General features: G+C 35.4%; 1 protein-coding gene across 1 annotated transcript; it reads right to left on the bottom strand.

Moving 5' to 3' along the window:
- Positions 1 to 2,206: 2,206 nt before the first annotated feature.
- On the bottom strand, positions 2,207 to 7,934 carry LOC132313705 (5-methyltetrahydropteroyltriglutamate--homocysteine methyltransferase-like). Its single transcript, XM_059812609.1, has 12 exons — positions 7,792 to 7,934; positions 6,165 to 6,518; positions 5,986 to 6,073; positions 5,161 to 5,288; positions 4,675 to 5,066; positions 4,425 to 4,588; positions 4,219 to 4,299; positions 3,945 to 4,111; positions 3,757 to 3,862; positions 3,338 to 3,588; positions 3,023 to 3,224; positions 2,207 to 2,897 (listed from the first exon to the last, which is right to left on the bottom strand). Exons 2-12 carry the CDS (start codon positions 6,512 to 6,514, stop codon positions 2,529 to 2,531), a joined length of 2,298 nt encoding a protein of 765 aa, XP_059668592.1. The 5' UTR covers positions 6,515 to 6,518; positions 7,792 to 7,934; the 3' UTR covers positions 2,207 to 2,528.
- Positions 7,935 to 9,524: the final 1,590 nt, after the last annotated feature.

Raw genomic sequence — 9,524 nt, 5'->3', positions numbered from 1 at the left:
GAAACTAAAAATAGGGTGAGAATAGTTTTCAGTTAAAAGGGAAGGCCATAAGTGGGTTTGAAAAATGATCGTTAAATTTAATCTAACGGTTTATATAGAAAGTGTGGATTAATTTTCTTGCTCCATGGGGAGTAAGAGATCAAGGATCTATAAACTATATCTATATGTATAGAACATAATGTATAGAAGAGATGAAGATGTTTGTTTGGTTCATTAAATTTAGTTAGGAGGTTAATTTTATAATTTTATAATTTAAATAGAATTGCTGACAAGTCAATGGGTTAAAAGATAATTTCATATGATTTCAAAAGTTTGGAGGGATATCAACGCACATTTTTGAAACCACATGCAATGTCAATGTAAAAAAGTATCATTGATGGTCCACTTAATAACGTTAACCAAAAATTTCAAGGAGTGTCAATACAATTTACCCTAAATTTAAGGAATAATTTCAAATGTGCAATCACTATCTAATTTTTTCGTCATAGCAAGTATCTACCCTTAAACTATACCATTGTTACATAATGCCCCTCTGAATTATTTTTTGAAGCAACTTAGCCCTTTAACTATAGAAACATTGCACGTTGCCCCCTTGACAACACTTTCCAGCCACCAGAAGCTAATTTCTGACCAACAGAGGAACACAATTACTAATTTATCCCTTATTGATTAATATGCTATAAACTATAATATATTATGAGTGTAAAATTCCGATAATGCCCTCAGATTTTTATGTTTTTCTTCATCATCTTCCTTTTGGCAGATCCTCTCTTGAGCCGTACCTATTATGTCACTAGACCTTTTTAATTTAAAGATTGAATCTTTGAATGAAAAATCTTCCTTTTGGCAGATCCTCTCTTGAGCCGAAAACCATTTGCTTCTATTAATCGCGTTTATGGTGACATTCATGGGCGATACAGTGATCTATTAAGCCTTTTTGAATATGGGAGTTTTCCTCCTCAAGCTAATTATCTATTTCTAGGCGATTATATAGATCGTGGCAAGCAGAGTTTGGAAACAATATGTTTCTTGCTTGCCTATAAAATTAAATATCCAGAGAACTTTTTTCTTCTCAGAGGGAACCATGAAGTTGCTTCTATTAATCGCATTTATGATTTTATGATGAATGTAAGCGCCGGTTTAATGTGAAATTATGGAACGCCTTCACTGACTGTTTTAATTGTCTTCCTGTTGCGGCTCTCATTGATGACAAAACATTTGTTACCGAATAGCTTCATCAATGGCGGCCAAATGGGTTCTCTCCTCTCTCTCTCTACAGGTTTCTCTTTTCTCTCTCTCTCTCTCTAATCTAGATATGTAGGAGAATGGGTACTCACTCATGGAGTGATGGTCACTTGCAGAAATAATAAATTGTAAAGTTCGACATCCTTTGTAAAACACAGATACATGTGAGCGAACTTAATGATTGAGTGCAATAGTACGTCTGGAAAGGAAAAGTAGATATGGAATGTTGTGAAATTTTTGTAAGTGATATAGAGATTTTATTTTATTTTATTTACCTGTGATTGAGTTTAGAGCCTTGAGCTTCATTGTTGTTGATCAATTTCAGACGGAATTTATCTTCGGATTCATTTACCTCTGATTTCCATCTAGGAAGCATTTGATCTGAGAGGGCAAATTGTTTGGGAAGCAATTATGTTTGAACTTTACAAAGGATGTTCCCATCATTGAGAGTACCCATTCTCCTGCACATCTTGATTAGAGAGAGAGTAAAGAGAAACCTCTAGAGAGACACGAAGAAAAATATGAAAATTTGAGGGCATTATCGGAATTTTACACCGATAATATTTTATAATTTTATAATAAATTAATAAGTAAGGGATAAATTAATAATTGTGTCCCTTGGCTTGTCAGAAATTAAACTCTGGTGGCTGGAAAATGTGGTCAAGGGGGCAATATGCAACGTTTCTAAATGACTGAGTTGCTCCAAAGAATAGTTTAAGGGAGCATTATACAACAACTGAGTTGCTCCAAAAAATAATTTAAGGGAGCATTATACAACAATGGTATAATTTAAGGGTGTATTTTTTTTTGCTCCTTTGCCTTATTTGAATAAGAGATTGGATTTTTAAAAAAACATGTAAAATGTAACCAAAAAAGTGAAATGAACATTCGTCGACATAATTGGGTGAAACAACACCATAGATATTAATTAAGAGATGGCAAAGATATACGACACATCGGATCAGTACACAGTTTCTTCAATTTTCCATCCATAGAGGTACAGTAATCAATTTGGTGCCTTTTGCACAAATTGAGGGCAAAAAGCCCTAGAACACACAATATGTGTAAAATAAAAATCCAGAAAACAAATTTCCAAAAAAAAAAAAAACCAGAAAACAATGAGAGAGAAAACAAAATGCCCATGGGGCAGACTAAAACTACTGCAAATTTCATCATGGAATGCAATTATTAAATCAATATAGAGGATTTTCCTTTTATGCAGTTTTAATGGGAAATAATCGATTCTGTGAATCTGAATTCCCGGTTTTCGTCTCTAAAATCGATCACCTGGCACTGGCAAGCTGGGTGCGGAGGAGCTTGGCAGCAGCAACCATGTTTTGAAGGGCTGGCTTCACTTCAGTGTATTTGCGAGTCTTTAGCCCACAGTCAGGGTTAACCCACAAGATGTTGGTTTCGAGCACTGCAAGCATCTTGTTGATTCTGTCAGCAATCTCCTCTGTTGAAGGTATTCTGGGGGAATGTATGTCGTAGACACCAGGACCAATGCCTGCACCGTACTTCACTCCCTCACGGAAGACTGAGAGGAGCTTCTCATCAGAACGTGAGTTCTCAATAGTGATTACATCAGCATCCATGTCAATGATTGAGTGGATAATGTCGTTGAAGTTGGAGTAGCACATGTGGGTGTGGATCTGTCAGTTATCGAGAGATGAGAGATCAGCACCATTGACAGAAAATTGATAACTGAAATGGGAATAAAAAACAAATAACCCAAGTCCAGACATGAAAAATGGGAGTGAATGGTGGAGAGCAAAACCTGGGTGGTGTCTTTGACACCGCAGTTGGTGATCCTGAAGGAGTGGACAGCCCAGTCCAGGTAGAAAGCTTCCTCTGACTTTCTAAGAGGCAAGCCTTCTCTCAAAGCAGCCTCATCGATTTGGATGACATTAATGCCAGCTTTCTCAAGATCCTCCACTTCATCCTTGATGGCCAATGCAATCTGGTAGCAAGTTTCGAATCTGGGGATACAGATAACAATTATTTAAAAGTTGATAATATCAGAAAGATCAACGGATGAAAATGATTTCCTTTCTGTGATTTTTACCCCATCTTTTGCAGGGTTTTTAAATACCTGGGTTGGTCATTGCGGACAAAGGACCAGTTAAGAATTGTCACGGGACCAGTAAGCATTCCCTTCATAGGGCGGGCAGTCATGCTCTGAGCCATAGAAGACCAGAAGACAGTCATTGGCTTCGGACGGCTCACATCACCATAGATGATAGGTGGCTTCACACAACGAGATCCATAAGATTGAACCCATCCATTGACAGTGAAGGCAAAACCAGACAACTGCTCGCCGAAGTACTCAACCATATCATTCCTCTAAAAAGAAAACAAACCACAATAGTTAGAAAACATGGCTCCTTCCGCAAATAAAGAATTCATGGAATGATTGGAATCTAAATGTGTGGTATTTATTAACCTCAAGAAACAAGGGGTTATATCTTACTGCTTTTACTCCACTAGCAGGTGCATAAATCAAAAAATTACCTCAGGCTCTCCATGAACCAGGACATCAATATCAAGCTCCTCCTGGAGCTTGACAACTTTGTTGATTTCCTCCTCTATGGCCTTGACGTAATCTTCCTCAGATATCCTAGGGAGAACAACACTATCAGAACAGGGGCAGAGAAACAAAATAGGGCAAAACACCAGGAAAATCGGTTGGAATGACTCACTTTTTAGCCTTGAATTCACGGCGAACTCTTCTGAGTTCTATTGTTTGAGGGAAAGATCCAATGGTGGTGGTTGGCAAGATTGGAAGGTTAAGCTTTTTCTGCTGAGCATCCAGTCTGGCGCTAACATTTGTAGCACGACGGTGGTCAGAATTCTTCAAAGCAGCAGCCTGAGAAACCAAAAAAAAAAAAGAGGAGTGAGTACTTGGTGATGAAATGATTTCTGCAGCGTAGTCAATTGACAGACTAAAGAATGGGAACTGAGTCAATCACTTACAGCCTTTTGAACAGCCTCATTGGTCACCCTTGGAGAGGATTTTCTTGAAGCCTGAGCTGCGGCATTAGCAGAGAAGAATGCCTGAAAATGAACCAACAACAGTGAGTGATCCAATCCATAATCAAAAGCACAAAATACAAAGAAAGCTCATGGATCAGTATTGCTGCCATCTTCCATGTTGATATGGACGAATAAGAAAACCATACCTCATCTTTGTGACCAGCCAATGTTTTTGCAAGGGCATTCACTTCAACAACTTTTTGAGCAGCAAATGCAAGCCATGATTTCAGTTCGTTGTCCAGCTTAGTCTCATTAACTAGATCTACGGCAGTGTGGAGAAGCGAGCACGACGTGGAGACCACAAGCTTGTCTGTAAGACAGAATTATAAATAAACTAAATTATCTGCGGGGATTAAAATTATAAACCCATGCAACAAATCATGCGAACAATAATACCTTTTCCCACAATGCCCTCAAGAGACTCTAGAGTGCTGATGGATGCAGCAAGATCATTTGCCCAGATGTTTCTTCCATCAACAACACCAGCAAAGAGATATTTGCCTGAAGGGAATCCACCCTTGATCAAATCAAGAGTCTTTGATCCACGAATAAAATCAAAACCAAACCCAGTGACACCCTTCAGAGCAGTCAGCGTTTTGTATGCCTCAGCAGGAACATCAGCAAAGTATGTCTCAATGAGAACATTCAGGCCAGATAGAGATGATTCTAGCTCAGAGTAGGCATTAGTAAATGCTTGCAATTGGTGAGACTCAAGATCCTTCACGAGGGTAGGCTCATCAAATTGAATCCATGATGCACCAGCTGCCTTTAACTCGGACACAACTTCCCTGGAATTTATTATAATAGCAAATTGAGACATCACGTGAATGAATATATGAAAAAACTCACTGATGGTACCAAAAGAAAAGTTCAATTCCTTACTTGTAGATTGGAAGGATTTTTTCTAAAAGGGTGAGAAGAGAGAACGATTTTGCAACACCCTTTGCAGGTTTAGATAACAATAAGTAGGAGATAGGGCCAACAAGAACTGGAACAGTATCCACTCCAAGCTGCATGAAAGAAGAGAGTCAAGATCAGATACTTACTAAGAGATTTGATGATCAGCATAAATAAAGTATAATAATATCAGCAAGGGAAAAGGACATGTTATTTAGAAGCCTTAAATGTCACTGATACAATTTGGAAACCAAAGACACACCCCACAGCCTGCCAATACCCCCCATCTACAGATAGAGTGGAAAAAGAACACTGTCACAATGTACTAACTGTTATTAAAACTCTGCAGACAGAAGCTAAAAGATAATGTTAAGCTTTGGGTATATGGCAATAGTAATCATGGTAATCCACAAATAAACCATTTCTTAAATAAAGCCCTTCAACCACCACACTATTATATCAACAATATGGCAAGAATGCAGTGAAATGCTTCAATGGCAGATCTATAGGTCCAAAATTTAAAATTTCATTGAAGATTACACATCACATAAATTTTGAGCTACTATAAAGTATTTCAATTTTTCATAAGATCACACAAATCATTTCATTTTCTACTATCTTTTCTAACTTTGGCCCAGACAAAAATGGGTGTCTAACCCAAAATAAAACACTGCACCACATTAACTCTACTATTATGTCGCTTATCTTAATGAATAGACCAAACACATTCATCAGTTACCTAACTGCTTGGTTACTAATACAAACACATAGATAAACATAAAGGAAAGATAAATGTTCAAAAGAACATACCGCCTTAGCCTCCTTGTATTCGTTTACAGCCTTGTGAGAAGCATATGAAAACTTCACATCAGGTCCCAATTCGGGGACAATAAAATGACTGGATCATTTCATATACCATAATTCATCAGTACACAAATGCCAGTATCAAAATAGTGACAGTATGTTATGAGGATAGATTCATCACTTACTAGTTGGTGTCAAACCACTTGGTCATTTCCATAGCAGGTAGAGAGGCATTTCCTCTAGCCATGGAGAAGTAAGTGTCAAATCCAATCTCACCACCGGTCCAACCATATCTAGGGGGAACAGCCCCGAGCATTGCAGTTGTATCAAGCACCTGATCATAGTAAGAGAATGTGTTGCTGGGAATATACTTGATGCCAGCATCAGCCATCTGTTTCCAGATGGACGACCTAAGATCAGCCGCCACCTTTTGCAAATCATCAGCGGTGCTTTTCCCATCCCAGAAAGACTCCAAAGCAAACTTGAGCTCTCTCTTTGGGCCCATACGAGGATATCCAACAATGTGAGAAGCCATTGTTCTGGTACACCAGATCAACCAAAATTCAGTTGCCTTTATTCAAGCAACTAATTGTCAAAGAACACAAAACACACAAAAAAATTTATGCGTGTAGTGTGTATATAAGTATTATATATATGCACAATTGAGTAAGTAACAGATCGATGTATAGATCCACGTATATAGCACACGTAAGAACTAAATTCAACAAGCATAGCCATACTCAATGTAAAAGAATTTTGAAAAGGACAAATATTTAGATTACAAGAAATTCTACAATTCCTAAAGACCACCAATCCATTGATCCAGATGGAATAACCTCTTCACCCTGAGGAGGAGGTCAGGGTTCGAGTCCCACGTAGGGCACTTGTGAGATTGAGTGTGTGTGTGAGAGCATTACCTAACAAAGAATTAGACAAAATAAAAATGATGGGTCCTAAAGATTCAAACTTTAGGATCAAATATGTTATTAGTTTGTCATTTTGACGAAAACCAAATCAAATTTACCTTTTGAAAAACATTAAAAAAAAAAAAAAAAAGTATTCCAAAAGCTAACCATGTGGGGGCTTAAGTAATGCATTGCGGATTGAAATAAAAAATAATAATACACTATAACTAAAGGCGTATAGCACCTAATTGAGACTTACTTATCAATGAAACGATGAGACAAGGATACATATACAAATCAAATGAACAAGTTTAGTTGACAGAACCAATGATTAGATCTAAACATGAAATAAAATGCAAAAACAGAGCAGGTGTACTAAAAAAGGAAGACACGAGATGCCCACAGATCTAACTGAATCCATAACTCTCAAAAGCCACTTCCAAATCAGATGTAGTTCAACAAGCAAAGATTCAAGACCAAATCTACAAATTCCAACACCCCAGAACACTAGATCTAACATATTCATACATATACATATAAGGATAGAATATCTACATTTGAATATATAGATATATAGGAAAACAATGAAGCAGTAACAGGAAAACACCACATCCTGTGTACGTGTACTTAGTGTGAAATAAAATAACCCATGTGAATGAATGAAATTAAAACTAAACCCACTACTCACAAGTAGATCTAATTGGAAATATCAAACTTTTGATGCAAGCTTAAAGAGCATACGAAGTACAAATTAATTTTATACAAACTTTGAAAGAAAAAAAAATGAAGAGAGATTAACAAGGAAAATAAGATAACAATTAATGGGGCGAGATTTACGTTTCTAATACAAGTAAATGTGCGAGAAATGTGGGCTGTAAGTGACGGAGAGACGTGAGATAAAGCGTACCTTTAGGATAGGGTAGAAGAACAGGGGAGGTCTGGGACTGGTTCTCAGAGAGAGAGAGAGAGAGAGAGAGGAGATGTGCGAGGTTGGGGAGAAGATGTTTGGGTAAATTTATAGGAGGGTGGTGGGTAGATCTGAGAAAAGCTAATTTTTTATGTCGCATTGGTTTGTGTGAAAACCTTTATTCGAAGACGCGCTGTGGGATTGTTTGAAGAACAAGCCAAAAAAAAAAAAAAAAGAAAAAAAAAAAGAAAAAGAAAGGGTGGTTGTATTGCCTTAAAAGAAAGGATAATACTGTATTTGTTATAAGAGAATAATTTATATTAACAAAAGAAAGAAAAGAAAAAGTTAGTATTTTGTTTGAATAGAATAAAGGAGATAAAAGAAATGAATAATAGTAATTTGTGTTATTACCTCCAAATTCTTACTGGTTAGTTTATTTTTGGTATTCAATGTTCAAAGAAGGTAAGATGTTTCTCAATCCATGTTAAGTAGGTTAACACTAACTATTTATAATTAGGGTAAAGTACAGTCATACCCTTTTAAGGTTTGACAAAAGAACACTCAGATAAAATTTACTTAATTTTTGAACAAAGACACCCTCTGAAGGTTCAAAAATGGACAAAGACACCCCATTTACATGAGAAATTGACCAAATTACCCTTTAACTGTTTAGGAGGCTTTTTTAACTTTACAATTTAATAAATTTGACCAATCTACCCTCGTGAACAATTTATGCATAAAAAAAAAAGTAACAAAAAAAAAAATTATATTGTTCAACTTTCTTTTTTTTTCGTTATTTAGTTTATAAATGCCCCAACTTCTTAAAGATGTAGACGTCTAAAATGATTTTCTTTTTCTTTTTTATTTTTAAATTAAGATGCTTAATTTTTTCATCTAAAAAAATTAAACCAATCTATTTTCCTTAAAAATAAAAAATATGGTACCAGTATAACTTTATGCATCTTAAATTATATATCAAATATTATGCATTTCCTAACATAAAAATAATAATAATAATAATAAAACAAAGGGAAAAATAATAATAAAACAAAGGCATGCATAAAGTTATATTGGTACCTATTTTCTTTTATGCTGGGAAATGCATAAAGTTATACTGGTACCCTATTTTTTATTTTTAAGGAAAAAAGATTGGTTTAATTTTTTTAGATGAAATAATTGAGCATATTAATTTAAAAATAAAAAAGAAAAAGAAAAAAAGTAGTAACAAAATATAATTTATTTGAAATATATGTATTGAATCAAAAAATCATTTTAGACGTCTACATTTTTAAGAAATTGGAACATTTATAAAGTAATTAACAAAAAAAAAAAAGTGAACAATATAAAGGTTTTTTTTACTCTTTTTTTATGCAAAAATTAGTCATGAGAGTAAATTGGTCTAATTTATTAAATTGCAAAATTAAAAAAGTCTCATAAATTGTCAAAGGGTAATTTGGTCAATTTTTCATGTAAAGGGGTGTCTTTGTCCATTTTTTAACCTTCAGGTGGTATCTTTGTCCAAAAAATAAGTAAGTTTCCTCTAAGTGTCTTTTTGCCAAACCTCAAGGGGTGTTACTGTACTTTACCCTTATATTTATTACATTTCTCATTCAAATGGGACAAATTCCACTTGTATGACTTATACCTTGTAAAGTCTTCATCTAATTTTGATTCACCATACTAGAAAGATTTTCAAAAATTGTTTATTTACTTTTTCTCACTGTTTTTCTCCA

Source organism: Cornus florida, unplaced genomic scaffold, assembly GCF_030987335.1.
Source record: "Cornus florida cultivar Cherokee Brave unplaced genomic scaffold, ASM3098733v1 CherokeeBrave_3.0.0_Hap2_Chr06, whole genome shotgun sequence".
NCBI lineage: Eukaryota > Viridiplantae > Streptophyta > Magnoliopsida > Cornales > Cornaceae > Cornus > Cornus florida.
The sequence above is the reverse complement of the archived record's forward strand: the minus strand, read 5'-3'. Positions and strand labels throughout refer to the sequence as shown.

Bases quoted from the DNA above. Each gene is read 5' to 3' on its own strand.
- LOC132313705 (XM_059812609.1), bottom strand. From the start codon at position 6,514: ATGGCTTCTCACATTGTTGGATATCCTCGTATGGGCCCAAAGAGAGAG. The intron at 4,112-4,218 runs GTAAGTGATTGA...TTGGTTTCTCAG, and splicing joins ATGAGGCTGTTCAAAAGGCT to GCTGCTGCTTTGAAGAATTC. The intron at 2,898-3,022 runs GTTTTGCTCTCC...GATAACTGACAG, and splicing joins GTGTCAAAGACACCACCCAG to ATCCACACCCACATGTGCTA.